This window comes from Prionailurus bengalensis, chromosome B4 (genome assembly GCF_016509475.1).
Source record: "Prionailurus bengalensis isolate Pbe53 chromosome B4, Fcat_Pben_1.1_paternal_pri, whole genome shotgun sequence".
Lineage (NCBI taxonomy): Eukaryota > Metazoa > Chordata > Mammalia > Carnivora > Felidae > Prionailurus > Prionailurus bengalensis.
In genome coordinates this window covers 131,283,103-131,306,185 of record NC_057358.1, presented here as the reverse complement: position 1 = coordinate 131,306,185, position 23,083 = coordinate 131,283,103, and the positions used below count along the sequence as shown (strand labels likewise).

The following is a 23,083-nucleotide window of genomic DNA, read 5'->3' as shown; positions in this document are numbered from 1 at the left end:
AGTTTCCCCCGTGATGCAAGCTGGGATGGGGCATAGGAACGAGGGGATGGTGCTGACCTAGGCGGGGGCAGGGTCCGGGGAGAGGTGCCCTCTCTCGGGCTTCTCCCGAGGCCTCCCGCCCGAGGCTGTCTCTTGGCTGTGGGTCCTGGGCTCCCAGCAGGAGGAACCCGCAGGAAGGCTGGTGGAGTGAGTTGCTGAGTGAGTGAATGGCTGGTTGCTGTCTAGGCCCCTGCCCCGCCGCTCCCGGGCTCTAGGCCAGGGAACAGAGGCACAGCCAAACGGTCCCACGTGCGCTCAGGGGGAGGCTGTCTTGTGTCCTCCTCTTTTCCTTCCCGGGTCTCCGGTCTGGGCCCTGAAAGGCACACCCCCTGCCAGCCTGGCTGGGCCGGAGGACTGTAAGGTTGTTGGGTAAAAAACCTGAGGCATCACGGTTATGGTATAGCCTGGGTTGACAGACGAGGAAACTGAGGCTCAACGGGGAAGGGGGGGAGGAGGGCTGTGGGGCAGGGTTGGGGTTAGAGCCCCCGCTGGGCCGCTCCCCGTGTGGCCCTGCGGTGCCTGGCCTGGCTGTGTATTTATAGTTCCTGGCGATCTATATTAACACCAAAAGAGGCCTTTGCCAGCCTCTGGATCTGAGGATGCCTTTGAACCCCCCGGGGGCTGTGGAATCAGAGCTCACCCCCATGGGAAGGGGGAGAACGTGGCTTCTCATCTTGCCCTTCCCAGCCCTGGGGCTCGTGCTGGGCCTTTTGCCTGGAGAATCTTTGCCAGCCCGGGCCTGCGCTCCGGCCACCCCTTTGGCGGGTTCGAGATCTTTGTCTGGGGGTTGTTCTGCCTCGCTTCCTTCCCTCCAGCTCTGCAGGGACACCGGGTACGCGGCCTGGGCTCGAGTGCATGGGCCCTGTGGCCTCGGGCAGGCCGCCCCCCTCCTCTTGAGCCTCAGTCTCCTCATCTGTGGAATTGGGCGTAATTCTCACCCGCCTTTGCGGGTCAGGCACTGAGCCTTCCGTGCTTGTGAGCTGGGAGTCCGTGTTTACGCTCCTCGCGTCTCTTCCGGCCCTCGCCACAAGCGGTCCTCAGAGCCCGTAGGGACTGGAGCGTCATCTCCCCCGGACACACGAGGTCGTCGAGGCCCTAGGGGTGGGATGACTTTGCCAGGGCCGCGCTGCCTGTTGGGGCAGAATTCAGACTCCTCTAAGTCCGGACGCTCAGCTTCCCAGACCCCATCTCCTTGTCAGGGCCCGCAGGGTCCTTGGGGCAGGCCGGACCCCTTACCCTACCGGCTTGGTTCCCACCCCCGTTGCCACGGGGACCGTTCCACTAACTCTATGCTTCTCTTACAGAGCAGAGACGACTGGCCGCCCTGAGCGCAATTCAATTCAACAGACATTTACTGAGTGCCTACTATGTGCCAGGCCTTAGGCTAGGCACTGGGGTGGGGGAGCAGAGAGGAAGACGGGGTCCCGTCCTCAGGTAGCTCTGGGCTGGGGGGGCTTGGAGAAGACTGGCCAGGGCTGAAGAATGGCATGCGGGGCTGGAAGCAGCAAAGATACCTGGGTTCCAGTGCCTCCCTGGAGAGCTGCTGTCCCTCGCCTGTGCCTCAGTTTCCCTATCTATAAACTGGGGTGGGGGGAGGCGAGGTGGGGTGAGATGATCTCTAGGATCCTTCCAGGATTCCATGGGGATGGAATCAGGGGGTGGGGGCCAGAGCAGGGAGACCACTACTCTCCCCGCACAGAGGCAGCCCGAAGGCTTTCCGGAGGAAGAGGCGTGAGGTCTGGGCCACAGGAGGTGGGGAAGGGTGGGAATGGCACCCCAGGCTCAGGAACAGCACGAGCCAAGGCCCAGAGGACACGTAGTTGGGCAGCCATGCAACCGCATAGGTTACGAAGGGAGGACGTGGGGGGGGGGTCTCTGCTGGGGGGGGGAGAGGGGAGGGGCCCAAGGGCTACACATCGGGGTGTGAGCTCTATTCTGTGGGCTGTGGAGGGTGGAGTCAGGGACAGACGGTCCTGCTTTGTCCTGCCCCCCACCCCCTTCTCCTCTCCTTCCCCCTGGGGTACGCTTCAGGGTCACGTTTCCGTAGAACCTTATGGCCACGGCTGCGTCTGCACCGTGCGGGGCACTTGGCAGCGTCAGGCCCCGTTGCACCCCTATAACGTGGGCGCTAGCGGACCCCGTTCACGGACGAGGACACGGAGGCTGAGAGAGGGAAGCTCCGCCCCCCAGGGTCATACCCTGAACCCCTGTGCTTCTCTCACCGGCTCTCACTGAAGAGGGTCTCTTTTCCGTATGATACCCGTCATCCTAGGGGCCCCCAAGCTCTGAGGAGTGCCTGCCACGGGCAGCGCGGTCGGGGCTTGGAGGTGAGGGTGGGAAGACGCCCAGATGTCGTTAGGAGGGGCTTCCTCCAAGACCCGGGTGTCTGCCCCCCTCTTGAGAAGGGGGTGAGCCGGGCTTCCCTTCCCACTTTACAGATGAGCAGGCTGAGGCCCCGGGCGTCACGTGGCTAGTCCAAGGTCAAACTCGGCGGAGGTGACAGTCTGAGCCGGGAGCTCTTGTCTTGATGCCCCCGGCTGAGGCTGGAGGGAGAGTCAGTTTCCCTGAGACGCATGCGGAAGGCGGCCCCCTACAGCCCTCTCTCCAGGACGCGCACTGGAGTCACAGGCCCCGGTGCAGATCCTGGTTTTGTCCTGCACGAATGGTCAGGATCTTGAGCAAGTCGTTAATTACTCTGAGCCTGGGTTTCCTTGTCCGTAAAGGGAGAGAGCAGGCCTCCTTCATTCGGTCATTAATAGGTATTTAGTGAGCACCCAGTGGGTGCCTGGCGCTGGGCTTTAATGGAGAATCTGGCCCTTCCTCAGAGAACTCAGTCCGGGGAGTGAAAGCAGCAGTTGTGCTTCTGGTGGTGATGGAAGAAACCTGGGGGCTGTGGGAACCCCGCAGGAGGGACCCCAACCAGACTGGTTTGCTGGGCTGAAGAGGCAGGAGGGCAGGAGAGGGGAGCTGGACCCAGCTCTGCAGGTCCCCGGGGCCGGGGGGGGGGGGGCTGGCTTCAGATGCCTGCTATGGCAGTCTTCCCAGATCAGTAGGGAGCCAGCGAAGGCTTTTGAGGAGGGGAGTGCCACGCTCCGATTTATGCTTCAGGAGGCCCACCCTCCGCTGGGTGGAGGAAGGGTTGAAGGAGGCCGTAAGATTGGAGACAGAGAGACCAGTGAGGATGCTGATCGAGATTTTGGGCGAGGAAGGAGGCCGAGACAGCGCAGAGCAGTGGGAGGCTGTACACAACAGCTTTCCAGGTGTGGAGGGGCCGGGCAGCTGCGGGCTTCTGGCTGGCTCGGGGCAGAAGCAGAGGCCGGGAGCGGGTGGGCAGTGGAGGGGTCTAGGAGGCAGCGGGGGTGGGGGTGGGGGGTTGGGCAAGGTCAGCACCCAGCAGATAGCAGGAGCCTTGGGAGGGACCGGGGTGCCGGGTGGGGGCGGGGAGCAGGTTTGGGGGGTGCAGGGGGCCAGGACCCGGACCTCAGGGGAGGTCCCTGCAGAAGAGCCTGTGGGGGGGCGGAGCGGGAGGGGAAGTGAGGTGTAGGGACTTGGGGCTGCCCTGCCCGGCGGGGGGGGGGATCGCAGAAGTCACATGCCGCAGGCTCTTTGCCCAGTGCCAGGCCCACGGGAGGGACCCCCGGAGGGTGGGTTCCCTCCACTCTTTCACCAGAAAGCAGAATCTAGGCTGTCCCCTTGCCCTCCGGAGGAGGAAGGTGTTTGGGAAGGAGGAAAAGAGAAAAGCATTTGCATGCATAACAAGGCTGAAGTGAGGGAGAGGGAAAGAGAGAGCAGGGGGATGAAAAGAAATTACCATACGCCAGGATCTTGTTATTCAACCCAATTTTCAAAGGACCACAGCTGTCGCACTGAGATAATCCGTTAATTATAACAGCCATTGTGCTTTGGCAATGGGAGAGAAACCGAGGCTGGGGAAGAGGCTGAGGGCGGGGGGGTGGGTGGGTGCAGGCCTTTGGGGGGCCCGGACCTGTGAGGGGGACAGGGGCAGGCACAGAGGGGGTGTGTTGCCCTCTGGGCTGAAAGGAAGACACTGTTGGGGGGGGGCGGGGGGCAGGCCTCACCCGTTCCTGGTGACGAGGACCCGCTGTGTGCCGGGCACCGTGCCTCGCCCCGTGAGCCGGGCCGCCGGAACCAGACTAGCGGCAGCTGACTTTATTGAGCACTTACTACGTGCCGGCCTCTGCTCTGTAGCTGTCCGCTCACCACCCTTCGGAGGCCTTGCCCTTCTAGTCCCGTTTTTGCAGAAAAGGACACTGAGACTCAGAGGAAAGAAGTCGCTTGCCAGGGGCACGCTGTGGGTTCAGTGGCAGAGTCAGGATTGGAGCTGAATGTGGCTCATTCTTCCAGAACGTTAGAGGGCACGGGTCTCTGTGGCTCTCGCCCTTGAGTTTTAGGACCAAGGAGTTATAGAGAGGTATTGGACTCTTGAGCCCCAGCCACACAATCGGGGACCCCCCAAGATGACAGGCCCATGTTCCTGGGCCACGGTTTCTGTGCAGCCGGCGGTCGTGGGGTGCCCCCCCCCCCGCATTTCCGGGGCTTTTCCAGCATGGACAGAGCCTCCTTGTTCTCCGATGCCACAGCTGCAGGCCCCTGGGGGCTCCCCCACCTGCTCCAGAGAAGCTAGTCTCAGGGCCAGGAGAGGGACCCCCTGCCACCGCCTGCGTCGGGGTTACGATGGGCTGCGCCCCTGGGTGTGCTGGGGGGGGCCTGTGACAGGCAGTGGGAGGCCAGGCAGGAGTTGCAGGTGGGCAGAGTGAGGGGAACCCGAAGTCTGGGGAGAGGCGTGGGTGCAAGGGGCCATTCCAGAAACTCCAGAGCCCTTTGCTGCAGGCCCTACGACGGGGTGACGTGACAGCTGTTCCTGGGGTGTGGCTTCGGGCAGCTGAGGCCTCAAGTCCTCCTGGTGTCCGCGGCAGCCTTGGCCGGCGGTGTTTTATGGGGTAGGAATTGTGTTTGGGCTAGTAAACTTCAGGCCTTCAGTAGGAGCCCCAAACCTGACCCAGCAACCCAGGCACCGCCGTTGGAGAGCCGGGGCTCCCATGGGGTGACAGGTGGATCTGGGAGACGGTCTGGGTGCCCCTCCGGTTTGGGTCCCCACCCCAGTGGGCCTGCTGGTGGGTCAGGGCCGCTTAGTAGAATTGGTGACCCACAGAGACCAGGACTCAGACCTTTAGGACCAAGGAGTTGTAGGTATGTAGAGAATTCTGGAGCCCCAGACTCATTCTCAGAGACACCCCAAGATGACCGACTCATGCTGTGAGAGTGTCCCCGAGCTTGAGAACGCAGAGCCACAGAACAGGGAGGACAGGGGTCAGAGGGAGGCAGGGACTGTGGCACTCTGGGATCCCCTCACCCCAAGGCTGGGATTCTAACTGCTCCCATGCTGCTGGTCTCACAACCTCCAGGGCTCAGGGGTCAGCGGACAGTAGCCCTGTCCTTGCAGGGGAGGCGGCCAGGCTCTCCAGGTTTTTCTGGATCCACCGATTCCAGAGATGGGGGTTTTAAAAATAAAGCCGCCCGAGTTTTCCCTAGGGGAAACTAATTTTTAAAAAATGTCTTTAAAGCACTGTCCAGATGAAGCAAGATCCCACAGCCTCTCCTGACCCGGAGCCTGGTGCCGTGGAGGGTCCAAGCCACTGTGTAACAGTTGTGAGACCTCGGTTTCCTCCTCTGTAAAGTGGGAATGATAATGACACTGGCTGCTAAGGTTGTGCCAAGGATTCAGTGAGTTACCGTGAGAAGTGCACAGGCCCAGCCCACATAGGAGCCAGGACTCTGTTTTCACCTTGCCCCAGGCCACCCGTCCCTCCCCCGCCAGGCTGCCTCCCAGGGGGCCCGCACTCTATGCCACCAGAGCCTCCACGTGTCCCCCCGCGGGCTCCCGATGTGCCGCCCCGCCTTGGGACAGCCCTGAGGATGTTGGAAGGCAGGGAAATGTTCACCCCTTGGGGCCCTGGAGGAGGAGCAGGCGGAGGAGGCAGAGCTGGGAGGGCAGGCCTAGCCAGTGCCTGGTACATAGTAGGTGCTCCATAAATGTTTTTGAATGAATGAATGGAGGCCATGCAGGCAGAGGCAGCCGCGCGTGCGCAGGCACTGGTGAAAAGCGGGTCCAGTGGAGACTGGTGAGTAGTGCCCGGGGTTGCAGCTGAGCGGGGCCTGGGGTGTGCTGGAGCCAAGGCCAAGAGGCCAGCAGGGACCAGGTGGGGGGTCAGGGGGTCAGGTGCGGGAGGCGGGGACCAGGTGGAGAGGTCAGGCGGGGACGCAGGGACCGAGTGAGGGGGTCAGGTTGGGGGATGGGTCAGGTGGGGGGGGCGGGGGTCAGGTGGGGGGTCAGGGGCCAGGTGGGGGGTCGGGGTCAGGTGCGGGAGGCGGGGACCAGGTGGAGAGGTCAGGCGGGGACGCAGGGACCGAGTGAGGGAGTCAGGTTGGGGGATGGGTCGGGGGGGGGCGGGGGTCAAAGGGGGATGGCAGGGGTCAGCTGGGGAAGGCAGTCCTCTGAATAGCCTGGAGGATTCTGGGAAAGCCAGAGGTAACCCCTGGGGTGGGACGAGGAGGTGAACTTTTAATACAGGTCGCCCTTGGCTTTGGGCAGGAGGGTCACACGCTCCCCCAAGTGCCCAGCGGTGGGTGGGGTGGGTGCTGGGCAGCTTGGGGCTGGGGAGCGGGTGGCGGGGAGTGTGGGCCGCGTGAGCTGGGCCGTCTGTGAAGAGCCGTCCACAGAACCGGTGTTGGGCCTGTCAGGTCAGCTGCTGGGTAGTTTTTCAAGACCAAAGCGTTTTGATAAAAACCTTTCCGTCTCCCTGCTCACCTCCTTCCACCGAGGCCCGGACACTAGCAGGTGCTAATGACGGATGCAACACCCCCGGGGGGAGCAGTTGGGTTCGTGGGGGAGGGCGCAGTGGGCAGGTGACGGAGGGCCTTGGGGGTGGCCCCAGGCACACGCACACAGCTGTCCTCCCCCTGCACAGACAAGGAAACTGAGGCCCGGAGGGGTAAGGCGCTGACCCGCCCAAGGTCACACAGCGAGTTGTGACAGCCTAGAACCCCGCAGATGAGCCCGAGACCCTTCCCTGGCCAAGGTCACCGGGCTGGGAGATGAGTGCTTATACGCTGGGGCCGTGCGGTCCCAATTAACAACCCCCCGCCCGCCCCCGCCGCCCCGATAACCGTCAGCCTTTGCTGCTGTCGGTGTCGTGGTGTGGTTAGTCGGCCCTTCCGGGCAAGCTGGCGGTTCCGTGAAGGCGTGTGTCTGCGACCGTGCCGGGCACCCAGTAGGTGCCCAGTAAATTCGTGCCAGCGTGTCAGGAGCGTGGGCGAGCGTGCAGCTGGTTAGACAGCGTGCCCTGCCTGCCCCGGGGAGGGGGGAGCGCCTCCCCCGCCGTTTTGCCGTGACACAGATATGAACGCAGCCATGGTCTGCTGGCCCGGCACGGGATGGCACAGAGCCGGGAGCGGGTGCCGAGGTACCGAGGGGCAGGAGCCAGTTCCCCCGGGAGGTGGGGCAGCTGCGCGGAGGGCTGAGCCTAACAAGACATGATTGAATGGGGGTGGACCGAGCGCAGCACTCAGGGCAAAGCCCAAACTGATCCTGCCCAGAGCTCCCTGGGGACGTTCGGGGCACTGGGGTTCCCTGGCAGGATGTGTGAAGGGGCCCGGGGGAGGGGGTTGGTTGACATCTAGGACAAGGTGAGGACACGCGGCTGGTGCACAGTCGAACTGCTCTAACGGAAGGGTGGTTCCAGACCAAGGGAGGCAGAGGGCCCTGGTGCCCGTCACCGCGCAGACCACGTTTGGCATGATGCTGGGCTCCAGGGGACACATTCTAGGAGGGACCTTGACGGCAGGCATGACCGAGTGGGGGGCTTGAAACCACGGCGCAGGAAGGGCAGTGGAGGATGTGGGGCTGTTTAGCCTGGATGAGCAGGTTGCAGGGGCAGGGAGACAGCAGATCAGATTAGCAGATATCGGAAGGGCCTTTAAGGGGGGGGGGGGACTGTCGGCCTTGTCCTCAGTGGCTCTAGACGGCACTCGGCCCCATGAACAGAGGCACGAGGAGTCAGGTTTGGTTTCGTAATATAGGAAGAAGTTTATAACAACCGGAGCTGTGCAAGAAGGGTTGAAGCAGCTTCATACGGGTGCTGAGATCCCCGTCACCAAGGGTATGCAAGTTGGGGGCAAGTTACCTCTGCGGGAATTCTGGAACGTCTTGTAGTGCCGAGAGCCCAGGCAGGCCCGGGTTCCCAGCTCTGGGGTCTTGGGCAGATCGCTGCACCTCTCTGAGCCTCAGTTTCCTCGTCGTTACGTGAGAAGGATGAGGGGAGTCCACGAGGCTAAAAGGCAGGCTCAGAACGTGTCTTGCGCCCCATGGGCACCCCAGCAGGGGTGATATTTAATATCCGAATTCAGTGGAGTCAGGGAGTCTAGGGTCTCCCCCTGTCCTCTGCTGCCATTCCTAGCCCTGGGCTTTGATTCTGCACATCATGTTCTGAGCACCTGCTACAGGTCTGACCTTGTTCCAGGCATGGAGGTTAATTACAGTCGTGAATAAATAAGGCCTGTTTTGATTTCACGATGGGAGGGGTGGGGTGGGGGGGCAGCGCAGGTGGTAATAAAGAACTCAATGACGATTGGTATTGTTAGGTGCTCTGAAGGGACCAGAGGCAGGATCGAGCGAACAGTGAGTTAACCTCCGATTTGGTGTCAGGGAAGGTGGGGTTGCGGGGAGCAGTTGAGTAGAGAGTGGGGTAATGGCCTGGGCAGACGTTGGGGTGGAGCATTCTAAGCAGGGAGGATGGCATGTGCAAAGGACCTGAGGTAGGAGCCTGACCGGGAGGGTTTGAGGAGCATGGCTGGCGTGGACCAAGTGCTTCCTGACGACGGAGAAATGGAAGTCTCTCTGGGCTTGCGGGCACTTTCCTGACAGGGAGGGAGGTGCCTACACAAGGGGTAGGAAGCCCACCAGGCAGCCGTGCGTGTCCAGTCCCGGCCGTGAGCCCAGCTCCGGAGCGGAAGCTGGGGAAGGAGTTTTCTCATCTGTGAAATGAGGTTAATAGCACCAGCCGATTCGAGGACTGTGAAACGTCAGCCAAAGGGATAGTTACGACTCTCTTACGGGCGAGGAGACTGAAGCCCAGAGAGGTTAAGTAATGTGCCCTAGGTCACACAGCTCAGCACTCAATCCAGGGACCCCTTTGCCTTCAGCATCGTGCTTCTTACTGTCTGCACTGCAGCTGGGGCTCATGGCACCTGAAACCCACCGACCGAACGGCAGTTCAGTCGTGAAAGTATAATCATCCCATTTTACAGATGAGATACTGAGGCCCAGGGCGGCCTGCCTGAGGAGCCCCGGTGAGGCGGAGGCAGTGACAGGATTCAGTGTCCCGCCCCCGGAGGCGGCAGGCTTGGTCTCAGAGGGCAGAGTGGTAGCAGCCCGTCTCTGGGATGCCCGGCCTGGTGCTGTCCTCCAGCAGAGAGAGGTGAGGCGACCGCCTGCCCCGTGAGTTCCGGCTGGGTCCCAGGAGTCCTCGGTCCTCCTCATCCTGGGTAATGGCATTGACACGGACAGTGACAATGGCACTTCGGGGAGCCTTGGCCAGCCTGGCCCAGGGAAGAGCCCATGCCAGGCCTTAGCAGCAGCAACAGATGACATTTCCCCAGCTAAGCCTTACGTCCCTGCTCCCGGGAGCTGGAACGTGGACGGCCCCCCCCCCACCTGTTCCCCAGATTGCACCACCGTCCCCGCCACCAGCCTCCCCACGGGAGCCTCCTGCCCTGTACGGTGGGTGGATTTGTCCCCACGTCCTGGCGTTTCGTGGGAGCCCTGGGAGATAGATAGGGGGCACTCACCTTGCATGCAGGTGGAGGAAGGAGGTTCAGGGTTAGCCAGCCCTGCCGACCCGGCTCCCCCATCCCTCAGCCGGGGCAACACTCCCGGCGGACCTCCTCGTCCCGGCCACCCGCTCACCCGGGCCAGGCGAGTGCCGGACAATGTGCTGTGCGTCCCCAGCAGGCTCTGCCCGGTGTCCCGGGTGAGCTGAGCAGAGAGCCCATGCGGGGCGGTGAGCTCCCGGATCAAGATCTGCCCTGGGTCCTCCGCCGCTGGCACGTGAGACCCATCCCGGGGCCTGGCGTCCCTTTCCCCTCTGGGAAGGGCTGGGGTTGGGCGGAGCAAGGGCTCTTCATTCTTCCAGCTCCGAGGCTCTAGGATCCTGAGTCCGTGGAGGCGCCCCGAGCCTCGTGGCACCCGGAGGGACGGGGCCCAGCAGCCAGCTGGGTCAACCGGTGGCTTCTGGGCGGAGGCGGGGAGGGGGGGGGGCGGAATTTGCTGAGAGCGACTCCCCTTCTGTGGCCGTGCGGCTCTGAACTGGCCCCTCAGACGCATCGGGTCTTGCCGCCTCTTCTCTCCCCTTCTAAGCGTGTCACCGTGACAGGGGACGTCTGCGGCCACAGCTAGACTGGGGGCCCGCCCCCAGGTCCCGCTACAGTGCCCTGCTCCCCAACTTTGCCGCGTTTCTTCTCCGTGCTGGTGGGACAGAGGGGCCCTTGAGGCGGTGCCTTGGGACACTTTGGGCCTGCCCCTGCTCCGGCCAGAAGTCGCTAGTTCCTGCCACACCTGCGTGCCCTGGGGCAGACCTAGTGCTGGCTGGGGGTGGGGGGCTGGGTGTATGGGGAGGGTCCCTTCAGGCTGGGTCAGCCCGGAGCGCCGCTCTTGGCCGGATGCTGCGCGCCTTCAGCCCACACAGCCTGCTTCCCCGCGGGCCAGGCCCTCCCAGGTTTAACACCCCTGGTGCGGGCCGTGCAGGCCTCTGCTTCCAACAGCTACTTCCGGCCGCTTGCCCCTCCCTCTGCACTGGTCACTGGCTGCATTTCAGCGCCTGGGGGGTGGGCAGCAGGTTCGGTGCCCCTCATCGTCTCCCTGAGCTTCTCTGCCGATTGGTTTCTGTCTCAGATGCTCTTTCCATCCATCTCCATCCTCGGCCTCTCCGTGTTGTGCTTCCAGGTTCTTCTTAGCCCTGGCCTCCTGTCCGCAGCTCCCTCACTCCTTCCTCTCCCTCCACCGCCCCCCAGGAGTGCGGGGCAGGGCCCTGGTCCTCCTGCTAATGCGCGTAGCGGGGGACCGCCGTGACCACTGGGACCCCCCACTCCAGGTGCGAGCCGGCAGCCTCCCCCACACCTTGAGTGGGTGTGCAGCCGGGCCGGGGGCCAAGTGCCGTCAGCACCTCCTTCCCCTTGCTGTCCCCCTTCCCTGGCTGCGACAGGCCTCGAGCGGTGGTGGGCAGGCGGCCCAGGGACGGGGACCGAGTGGCTGACGCACACGGGGCAGTGTGATGGGGCGTCTCCTCCCCTTTGGTCTGAGTCATGGGAAGGGTGGGAGGGTGAGGGGAGCTGGGCCCTGGCCCAGGCCATTCTGGGGACGGGAAAGAGCAGGAGAGAGGGCCATGGGCAAGGTCACCTTGAGGGCTCGGCTGCACAGAGCTCAGAGGGGCTGGGGTGGGGGCTTCTGTCTACCCTGGACTGTTTGGGATGGGAAGAGGGGAGATGATAAGACTAGCCCCTGTCCCCAAGCCTGGGTGCCTTCTCCTGGTCCCCTTCCCCTCCCTCTCGACCTCTTCCCATCCCCTCAGCATGGCCTTGGGTCTCCAGAGGCTCTGGCCAGCTCAGCTCTGCCCTGATGCCCTGGGCTTGGCTGGAGGGTGCTGGCGTGTGCAACTCAGATATGGGGACAGGTTATGGGGAAGGGGTGGGGGGTGCTCTGTATGGCTAAAGTTGCACCTGTGCTCACAGACATATACATGTGGAACGCACACGTGTGCTTGAACAGGTTGACACGTAAGCAGGTGCATCCCCAAGACGCGCCTCCACGCACCCCTTCCCGCCCCCTGCGCACACGAGCGTGCTCACCTTCACCTACGGGGACTCCCATGGCTGGCACGGGCACGCGTGCGCACACACGGCTGCCTGCACACCCGTCTCCTCGTACACACCTACCCGCACACCCCTGCACTGGCGTTCAGAGCCCGCGCGCACCTGCCTGCATGCAAATGCGGTCCCCAGACATCCCCAGGCGGAGGTGGTGCAGACAGAGGGTTCTCTGACAGGGCGGATGGACGCCTCAGCCTCCTCCAGCGCAACCTTGTTGCCCGTGCGACGGAACCGGGAGGGAGGGGGGAAACTGAGGCCCTAAGGAGTCAGGAGCCATGTTAGACGGGAGCTTAGGCCTCCTGACTCCAGCCCCGAGACTGCGCGGCACAGCCGAGGACAGACGTGCTCTGTGCCGCCTGGGCACCCCTTTCTGCCTGACCTCCTTGTCCCCCTCCCCCGCTCTCCCGGCTGTCCAGCCCAAACTGGCCCTGCAGAGGACCGGGAGGTCCTGACCGTCACAGGCTCGGTCGCCACGTCCGCCTTTAATCCAAGGGGTCATCGAACACCCCGTTCACCTGCCAGCTCCTCAACAAATACTGTCTGTCTGGACTTGTTTGGGGACTGTTCCCTCCTTGCTTCCCCTGCCTCTGTTCCAGCTCTCTGGGGCTCAGAGCTGTAAATTGCTTTTGCTTCAACAGCCAAGGTTTGTTTATATATATATATATATATATATATATATATATATATACACACACACACACACACACACACACACCCCACACATCCGGAGCCACATCTGGCTGAGCGGCCGGCCTTGCCTGGCTTTGCTGGGCGACTGAGGCCAGTCTCCCCTGGTCTGGGGCTCAGTTTCCCCACCTGTAAAGTGAGGATCTGCGGCCCGGGAACTCTGTGCCATTTGGGGCATGGGCAACTTGGCTCACCTTACTTGTTCCGCATCGGATGGCCGGGCCTGGTCCTCGCTGGTGGCACCAGCTTCAGATATGGTCGTCTCCATCTGGCTAATAGGGCTGGGTAGAGGGGGCTCCAGGCCTCCTGTGGCTTCCTGCCTAGGGAAACTCCATCCTGTGCTGCCCCTGTCTGGGCCCCCGACTCCAGCCGCAGAGGGGACCCAGGGCTTCAGCCACACCCTTCCAGATGCCTTCGGGTTCATCATCCGCCCGAGGCCTTCTCACGCCGGGGATCAGGGAACTTCTCGTGGAAGGCACTTTGGGGGAAGTGATACTGGGGGTGTGTCTGGCTTCCCGGGCTCTTGCCCTCTCTCCCTCTGCTCTGCTCCTGCCTGTAGGATGAATTCTCCCCACGCCCTCCCCCTGCAGGAGACCCCGGCCTCTGCGTCCCCCTGCTTGAGGGGGGGGGCGCCTCTGCTCCCCCTCCCCCATGGAAGCTGAGACAAGGGAATTATTTTTGGAACAGGAGCGGTTACACAACAAATGAATTATTTATCTTTGGGCATGGAGGGGAGGAGGCATTTTGCCGGGCTTCTTAATTCCTTATCTGGATTGGAAGGTGCCCGCTTGGGTATACGGTCATGTGTATACGCGCCCATTTGTCAAACATGAGACTGTGGGCATGCTGTGGTGTTCTGGCTCAGGTGTGGGCATATGGGTCTTTGTGCGGGCAGGTGGACGAGCGTGGACAGGAGTGCTGGTGTGTGTGTGTGTGTGTGTGTGCACCCAACCTGTTACAGTCCAGTCTCCCTTCTCTGTCCACCGTCCGCAGATTCTGTCCCCCTCTCCCGACTCCTGGTTTCTTCTGTCTCCTTCCTTCCAGACCTCTCGGTCCCCCCCTCCCTCTCGTTGCCCACCCCCGTTCTATGTAACAGGGACCCTAGAGTGCTGCAGGCACCCGGAACGCCCAGCTGGATGGGGTGGAAAAGGGACAGGGGCCTGTGCTGGAGCTTAGTGGGGCTGTTCTGAGCTTTCACTGATCTGTCCCCCCCTCTCGGTGCTGCCTTTCAGGAGCCAGATGACAGATGGGTCCCTTCCTTCCTGCCCCGTCTCTCGAGCTCCCTCCTCAGAGGCTCACTCTCCAGCCTCCCATGGGAATCGTGGGAATCGTCTGAAGTTCTGAGCCCGGAACCCGAGGAGGAGGAGGAGGAGGAGGAGGAGGAGGAAGAGGAAGAGGAGGAGGAGGGAGAGGAAGTCAAGTCCTGAGAACCTGTGCACCTTCCCGGAAACAGGCGGAGGGGCGGTCCCGGCCCGGTCACGGCGCCCGGTGCCTGCTGGTAGTGCCCCCGGCGGACCCCCCCCCCCCCCCCGCGGTTGGCACGGGCCGCGTCTGCTTCGCCCGGGGCCCCCCGTGCTGGGGGTCGCCCCCAAGATGGTGGCGGCCCCGGGGAGGACTGTGCCGCCAGCCCCGGCCTCCCGCTGCTAGGTCCCCCGCGCCCCGGCCCCTCCCCCCCGAGCCCGGCCTTCCAGGGGGGCCGCGGCCGGCGCCATGCTGCGCCTGGGGCTGTGCGCCGCCGCGCTGCTGTGCGTGTGCCGGCCGGGCGCCGTGCGCGCCGACTGCTGGCTCATCGAGGGCGACAAGGGGTACGTGTGGCTGGCCATCTGCAGCCAGAACCAGCCGCCCTACGAGACCATCCCGCAGCACATCAACAGCACCGTGCACGACCTGCGGCTCAACGAGAACAAGCTCAAGGCCGTGCTCTACTCGTCGCTGAACCGCTTCGGGAACCTCACCGACCTCAACCTCACCAAGAACGAGATCTCCTACATCGAGGACGGCGCCTTCCTGGGCCAGTCGAGCCTGCAGGTGCTGCAGCTCGGCTACAACAAGCTCAGCAACCTGACCGAGGGCATGCTGCGTGGCATGGGCCGCCTGCAGTTCCTGTTCGTGCAGCACAACCTCATCGAGGTGGTGACGCCCGCCGCCTTCTCTGAGTGCCCGAGCCTCATCAGCATCGACCTGTCCTCCAACCGCCTCAGCCGCCTGGACGGCGCCACCTTCGCCAGCCTGGCCAGCCTCATGGTGTGCGAGCTGGCCGGCAACCCCTTCAACTGTGAGTGCGACCTCTTCGGCTTCCTCGCCTGGCTGGTGGTCTTCAACAACGTCACCAAGAACTACGACCGCCTGCAGTGCGAGTCGCCGCGCGAGTTCGCCGGCTACCCGCTGCTGGTGCCCCGGCCCTACCACAGCCTCAACGCCATCACCGTGCTCCAGGCCAAGTGCCGCAACGGCTCGCTGCCCGCCCGGCCGGCGAGCCACCCCACGCCCTACTCCACCGACGCCCAGCGGGAGCCGGACGAGAACTCGGGCTTCAACCCCGACGAGATCCTGTCGGTGGAGCCGCCGGCCTCGTCCACCACGGATGCGTCTGCGGGGCCGGCCATCAAGCTGCACCACGTGGCCTTCACCTCGGCCACGCTGGTGGTCACCATCCCGCACCCCTACAGCAAGATGTACGTCCTGGTCCAGTACAACAACAGCTACTTCTCCGACGTCATGACGCTCAAGAACAAGAAGGAGATCGTGACGCTCGACAAGCTGCGCGCGCACACCGAGTACACGTTCTGCGTGACGTCGCTGCGCAACAGCCGCCGCTTCAACCACACCTGCCTGACCTTCGCCACGCGGGACCCCGTCCCCGGCGACCTGGCGCCCAGCACCTCCACCACCACCCACTACATCATGACCATCCTGGGCTGCCTCTTCGGCATGGTCATCGTGCTGGGCGCCGTCTACTACTGCCTGCGCAAACGGCGCATGCAGGAGGAGAAGCAGAAGTCCGTCAAGGTCAAGAAGACCATCCTGGAGATGCGCTACGGGGCCGACGTGGATGCCGGCTCCGTGGTCCACGCCGCCCAGAAGCTGGGCGAGCCCCCCGTGCTGCCCGTGCCCTGCATGCCTTCCATCCCCTCCGTGATCGGGGAGAAGCTTCCCGCCCCCAAGGGGCTGGAGGCCGGGCTGGACACGCCCAAGGTGGCCACCAAGGGCAACTACATCGAGGTGCGCACCGGCGCGGGCGGGGACGGCCTGGCCCGGCCCGAGGATGACCTCCCGGACCTGGAGAACGGCCAGGGCTCGGCCGCCGAGATCTCCACCATCGCCAAGGAGGTGGACAAGGTCAACCAGATCATTAACAACTGCATCGACGCCCTCAAGCTGGACGCGGCCTCGTTCCTCGGGGGAGGCGGCGGCGGCGGCGGCGACCCCGAGCTGGCCTTCGAGTGCCAGTCCCTCCCTGTGGCCGCCGCCGCCGCCGCCGCCGCCTCCTCGGCCGCCGCCCCCGGGGCGCTGGAGCGGCCCAGCTTCCTCTCGCCCCCCTACAAGGAGAGCGTGCACCACCCGCTACAGCGCCAGCTGAGCGCCGACGCCGCCGTGGCGCGCAAGACCTGCAGCGTCTCGTCCAGCGGCTCCATCAAGAGCGCCAAGGTCTTCAGCCTGGACGTGCCCGACCACCCGGCCGCCGCGGGGCTGGCCAAGGGCGACTCCAAGTACATCGAGAAGGGCAGCCCCCTCAACAGCCCGCTGGACCGGCTCCCGCTGGTGCCCGCGGGCGGCGGCGGGGGCGGCGGCGGCGGCGGCGGCGGCGGGGGCGGCGGGGTCCATCACCTGGAGGTGAAGCCCGCCTACCACTGCAGCGAGCACCGGCACAGCTTCCCGGCCCTGTACTACGAGGAGGGTGCCGACAGCCTGAGCCAGCGCGTGTCCTTCCTCAAGCCGCTGACCCGCTCCAAGCGGGACTCCGCCTACTCCCAGCTCTCCCCCAGACACTACTACTCAGGTTACTCCTCCAGCCCTGAGTACTCCTCCGAGAGCACGCACAAGATCTGGGAGCGCTTCCGGCCCTACAAGAAGCACCACCGGGAGGAGGTGTACGTGGCCGCCGGCCACGCCCTGCGCAAGAAGGTCCAGTTCGCCAAGGACGAGGACCTGCACGACATCCTCGATTACTGGAAAGGGGTCTCGGCCCAGCAGAAGCTGTGACCCTCTCCTTCCCGGTGAGGCCGGAGGGGGAGGGCCCCGGGGGGGCACGAGGGGAAGGGCCCCGGGCGGCCGGGCAGGGGGGAGGCCGGGGCGGGGGAGGGGGGGCGGGGGAGGGGGGGCCGGGGCCGAGGAGCGGACGCACACGCACACCCGCACGCACGCACCCACGCACACACCTGACCACCACCTGACTGTGAACAACCCCCACCCGACAATAACGGACAGGAAAACAAAGACACGTTCTCCTTAAAAGTTTACACACTGATACCGAAACCAGTCATCTTTACTGTGCTGCCCAGGGACTCTGCTGGGGTGTGCGGGGCTGGGAGGGGGCGCAGGCCAGGAAGCCAGAAGGGGGTGTGTGGGGGTCTGGGGGCTCTGGGACTCGAGCCGGGTTTGGGGGCAGGGGAGTCTGGGGGGGCAGGAAGAGGGTCTCCCCATCTGGGGACAGGTCGCTTGGAGATCTGGTGCCAGGCAGATTCGGGGCATCATTGCCTTTCCTTGTGGTGGGGGAAACCGAGGCCCAGGGAAAAGGAAGGGATAGCCCCAGGGCCACGTGTCAGGTTAGGCAGTTTCCCAACTTTCAAGCCCAGTGCTGTTCCCCACCCCCCCACCCTTCGCCAGCCCGCCACCCCCTTCCAGAGCTGCGGTTTCCTGGGGCGGAGGGACTCGAGAATCAGGCTGGTGCTCTTCCTTTCTAGAAAGCCCCATGGCCGTGCCCCCTGGGCGTGGAGCCGTGGTTCATCGTGCTGGGGGTCCTTTGCCCCCCCCCCCCCCCACGCCAGCACCCAGGAGAGGCGGGAGGTCTCGCTTACGGGAAAGGAGCAGAGGCACGGGGCCATTTCACCAGCCCCCTTCAAGTGTCTTCCAAGTGGCCTGGGAGCTGCTTATGGGGGTCTGAGGAGAAAGCAGGGGGGCCAGCCGCCGCCTCTCAGGTGCAGGGCCCCTTGCCCCAGCCCCCCAGCCTCTCTGGGCCTCCAGGACCCCTACTCATCCCAGAAGGATGGCCCTGAACTGTGATGCCTGGGAGCAGGGGGGAGGCCGGGTGTAATGGGGGCCTTCCTGCCTGTGCCCCCACATCCTGGCCTCCCACCTGCCCGGCTCCTCTTACGGGATCTCAGGGCAGCAGCTGGGCCTGCCCAGAGGAAGGAGGGCTTTCCTGGGCTTACCCACCCGCTCTTGGCTGTGCCCGTGCATCCCCTGCCCCACCCCTCCCAACCCCCTGGCTGGAGGGGGCTCCCATGTTTCCATGGAAATGGCGGCTCCCCACCCTCCCCCCCTTGCTGACCCCCACCCAACATCGAACAAAGCACAAACAGTAAGCACTCCCCCCCTCACCCCCCGGGGGCGGGGGGAGCAGGCAGGTTGGTGGGGCCCCTCCCTCTCCCGGCCAGCTTCTGTCGCCATGGGAACCGAGGACCTGGCAGTTGGGACTGTTGGGCTCCTGGGGGTTCTCTCTCAGTTGGGGGCGGCAGAGGGTGGTTAGGGAAGGCAGGGCCAGGGGGGCTGCGGCCTTTTCTCAACAGCTAGGGGCTTCCAAGGTTGAGTCTGGGCGGGGGCAGATCTGGGGTCCTGAGACTAGGGGGGCTTAAACACACTGTCCGGGTGCTTGAGGGGCCCTTCACCTTTGATTAGGATGTGGGCCACTGGGGGTGGGGACAACTATAGCTCTGCCCACCTGCCAATGTGCTCCTTGGCTCCCCGCCCGCCTCAAGATGAAGAGGGGCCCACTCAGCTCTCCCCACACCCCTGCTGGGCCGCCCCCCCCCCCCCCCGCCCCGGCCTCTGGCCTGTCACCCAGTTGGGTTTCTTGAGATTTGCAGAGTGTGGCGGTGGGGTGAGGGTGGGCACTGGGATGGGACCAAGACCTGTACTGTTGGGGGTGGGGGTTCGGATCAGGAAAGCTAGTGCTATCTCCTGTGGTGGGGGGGGGGAGCTCTAGCGATCTTCCTGCCTGGGGTAGAGTCTGGGGGAGGACTGTGGGGAGGACTAGGGCTCACCTGAGCACCTCTCTCACACCCACGTGGGGGACAGACCAAGCCCAGGGCTCACTTCGGGGGTGACGTTTGCAAAGAGAGGACCGTTCTTCTGGGGAGTGGAGGGGAGGGGCCGGCATGGATGTGCGGAGCAGACCTCCCTCAACCCCCCAAACCTGCCCCCCACCCCCACCCCTCCTCGCACCAGATTGGCAATACTGAGAAGAGCGAGCCGGCGGAGCCAGTGGTGTGAGAAAGCAGATTCCCGTTCCATTTGCATGACGATTTTACTGTATTTTTCTGAGCAAACATCTGTCGTGTATGTGCCAGTTCGTCCGGACTCCCGGGCCCCCCTCCCTGCCACCCCCCTCTTGCCCCCACTCCCTCTGTTGTGATCTGACAAGCAGCTCTTGAAGCCTGGGGTGGGGCCACTTCTGCAAAAGACCCAAAGCAGGTGCCACCAAAACGCAGCCCCTGTCCCACACCCGTCTCCTGTCTTTCTGCGCGTGGGGCCCCACAAGTGCCGCCTCGCCCCTTGGGTCCCCAGTTTCGTGCCCTCGCCCCTGCCCCGCCTCCCTGCCGGGGAAGGGTAGCCCCAGGGAAGGGAGCGTGGGAGGACCTCTGTGTCCCACTTGCTGACATTTTTGGGGGGGGTGAAAGAGTTGGGGGCCCCCGGAGAGGGAGGGGCTGGGTGATTTGGCCACCAGGTTGGGGGAGGGGGTCAGTCACACGGCTGAATGCAGGGGCCTAAGAGCTCGGGGGGACTTCATGGGTGACTTCAGAGGAGGCTTGGGGCCCTGAGGGAGGGACCCAGGGGAGCAGCTGGGGCCCAGGGTTGGCCTGGCCTCCCTGGAGAGGGAGCGTCCCACGGTGTGGGGCGGGGCGGGGCGGTGGTTCCCAGCAGGACCGCCACCCTCGCCATTCCCCCCATCGTTCCTGGTTGAAGAGACCTGTAAAAACCTCAGACCATCTCACTTCAGGGACCTTAAGGATAGGTCCGCATCTTAACAGCAAGGGTCTTGCCCCTCCCTCCAGGAGGTAAACCAGCCTTCACGGTCTAGATGATACCAATCTTGGAGGCAGAATAGGACTGGGCTCGGGCCTCTGGCCTCCCAGCCAGGCTTGGGGCTTCAGCTGCTTTCCCTTGATCTGGGAAGGGGGCCAGTGCACTGTAGCCCCCCCTGGAGGCTCTCCTGCATCTGTGTCCTGTGTCCGGTTCAGGATAATTCTTCCCCAGCGGGGAGCAAAATAGCCACGGAAGACAAATGATCATTTATGTCAAAGAGTCCGGCCTGCTGACGCCCTGTGTTTGTAACGGCCATGAGCACAGTGCACCTGGGCCACAGCCCGGGGCCACCGGCTAGCAGGGCGGGCAGCCAGGAGAGAAGGGAATGGGGCGGGCTACTGGGGAGACTGGTGGAGATGTGGGTGCTTAGCCCTGGACCGCCTGGGGGAGGCCCCCTTGACTTGGGTCGTGCCTAGGCTTGCTGTCCCTGTCAGAGAATCTCCAGAGGAAATTCCTGGGTGCCTGTCCCCGGGGAGTGGTGTCAGTGGGTCTGTTTTCACCTGGAGGGCTGGCACCTTCTAGAGGCGAAAAGTGGAGGTCTGGAGGGGCAAAGAAACCCTTAGTCTGGCGTGACCCCTCCTCAGGGGGCCCGGGGCCTGCCCCTGCCTGCTGGAGGCCCCTCACCTCCGCACCCCTCCTAGGGGCCAGCGCCGGAGGACTGTGGAGGCTGCCCGTGTGCAGGCCTGGGGGAGGTGATGGGGCTATCTGCAGGGTGGTGGGAGTGGAAAGACCCACTTCCGAAGAAGAGGAGGCCTGTGTTAGCCCCAGAGAGGCAGGGGAGAGCCTGGGCCTGGCCGCAGGTCTCTAAGGTTCCCAACTGGGAGTAAGTCACCCGTCCCCACTCCTGGAAATTTTCACAGAGTGGAAACAGAAGCTCAGGAAAGGGAAAGGAGGAAATCTTCTAGGGTCTCGAAACCAGTTAGGGACAGGCTGAGTCCAAGAAGGGGCCCAGGCATGGGGGACGAGTCACAGGTCCCGGCTTGTAAGGGGCTTACACGCAGAGAAGGGACAGCCACAAAACGTTCCCCGGGCAAGGGATACTGTGGGGAGAATGAAAACAGGGTGATGGAATGGAGAGGGGGGTTCGGGGCACCCCCGAGAGGCAAGCTCAGAGGACTAGTCCACCGGCCACAAAGACAAGGCCAGAGGGAGAGGGGGAGGAGGGGCTGGATGTCCCCAAGCACCTCCTCGGGCGCCTCCACTATGGGTCCCACCCCCTCGGAGGGAGCCTGCCCTTCAGCATCCCACCCCATTCCTGGCCAAGCGGGAGGGGGGCGCTGGGGGGGGGGTCTTTCTGGGTGGAAGCAGTGGGGGGGTGTGACCCCCGAGGGGCAGGGCTGACTGATTCTGGCCCAGTGTGAAGGGTGGGGCTTGTCTGTCCCCCAGTGCTCCTCCCCTCCCGCCCCCAGGTTTCCTCTCCCCAGCGCCCCCCCCCCCCCCCCCCCGCCAGGAGCAACCGTGCTCCTTGTCTATTCTGACCCTGTGTCCTTCCCCCTTGAAGACAGAACTAGTATTTACACTTTTTGCCTCTCATGCCTGCCCCAAAGGCCTCACTAAAGGTCCCTCACTGCTGCTGAGCAGTAGGGAGGGGAAGAGGGGGTCAAAGAGGGTGGGTGGGAAGCCTTGGGCCTCCCTTTCCTTGCCTTGCCCCTCGCCAAACAAGCACAGGGCTGAATGGGGGCAGGGGGATCCCTCCTCGCCGCCTGCCTCCCTCCTTCCCTCCCTCCCTCCGCAAGGAGCCGCCAGCCCCGTGGGCCCTGCGGCTTGGCACCTGGTTTGGGTACGGCAGGGGCTACCCTGGGCTACGAACCTGTGAACCCTAGCTGTGTGTGGACCTTTCCTTCCTCGGGGCGGGGGGGCCCGAAACCTCTCCTTTTCTTCTTTTAGGGGGGTACCTTCATTTACTTTCTCTTCCCTCTACCTGCCTCTCCCCCCTCCCCGATCTCCTGTTTTAAACTGAATGGCACGAAATTGTTTTCCTCAACTCGGAGATTCCTGTATGGAGAGAATCAATTTCTATATTTGCAATAAATTTCTTATTTAAAACGATGGGGCCAAGGTCTGTGTTGAATGTCGCCCTCCCCCCCCCCCGCGCCCCCGCTGCCCCCTCCCCACCCCCACCCCCCGCCAGGTTGGGAGTCCCTGAACGCCCACTTTCTGGTGCCCCCGTGCCCCACTCTGGCTCTCACCAGAGCCTCACACACGGGGTGAGGAAATGGGGCCCACTGGGTGGGCAGTCACCACCCATGGCCAAGGACAAAAGTGTGTCTGCCGGAGGGCAGGGGCCAGCAGGAGACTAGAGGGTCACTGTCCCCCCCACACCCTGCAAGCCTGGCGGGCTGGGGGCCTTGATGGCTTCTCTTCCTGAAAACCGGGGGGGGGGGCCCTCTGCCAGCTGCTGTCATTCCCCTGGCTGGTGGCCTGGCCTCCATCGTCGGCTGCATTCAGTCAGACCTGAGAGATGGACAGGGCGTGGGCATTACTAAGTCTTGGCTGATGCCCGGGGATTATGGCCCCTAGCCAGTGGCCCAGGACCTCGATTTCCCATAGGCCTGCTTCTAATTGCTCTGTGCCCTCAGGGTGGGGGGCTCTGCCAGCTCAGGCCTGCAGCTGGGGTGGCCCCGGGGTCCCCTGCCTAGCTCAGGCTCAGGGCCACCCTTCTAATGTCTCCATCATCACGGGCCTTTCCTCTTGGAGGGTTCCTATTATTCCCAAGGATATGAAGCCATGACCGAAGGTGGGCTTGAGCCTGGGGGTTCCAGGACAGTCCAGGTCCTTCCATTTCTGCTATCCCGGGCTCCCCAGACCCCCGAGGGCCTTCCCTGGAGAATAAAGAGGGTAATCTGCCGTTGCTGGGAATTTGGAAGGTGTTCTCAAGGACAGCCCCTTACCTTTTCACTTCAGCCCAGAAGTTGTGCTATTTATAAATCTAGTAGATTTTGACATTCACATTTAAGGGGATTTGGGTTAATTTAGGTCCTGTTGACAAAGGCAGTTAACCAAATGTCCTGAACGACCCCCAGATTTTATCCCGAAGTTCAGTATATCTGATTTCCTTTTTAAATACTTCATTTATTTAAAGAACAAACAAAACCTTACATCCTGACAAATTTCTGGTTGCTCCTGGGGTGACTTTGGCTTCTTGTCATGTACCGATCTTCTTATCACA

General features: G+C 63.5%; 1 protein-coding gene across 2 annotated transcripts in view; it reads left to right on the top strand.

Annotated features, from left to right (window-relative positions):
* The window catches only part of ELFN2 (extracellular leucine rich repeat and fibronectin type III domain containing 2), a 46,247-nt gene extending 24,284 nt beyond the window's left edge, over positions 1-21,963 (top strand). Inside the window, exons 1-3 of one of the 2 annotated variants that reach the window (XM_043562504.1) lie at positions 4,086-6,182; positions 13,902-16,886; positions 19,057-21,963. In XM_043562504.1, the coding sequence (XP_043418439.1) occupies positions 14,380-16,872 (2,493 nt within the window). In that variant the 5' untranslated portion in view covers positions 4,086-6,182; positions 13,902-14,379 and the 3' untranslated portion in view covers positions 16,873-16,886; positions 19,057-21,963. Of the gene's footprint in view, positions 1-4,085; positions 6,183-13,901; positions 16,887-19,056 lie in introns of those variants that run through there. The other variant, XM_043562503.1, reaches the window with a different exon arrangement.
* Positions 21,964-23,083: the final 1,120 nt, after the last annotated feature.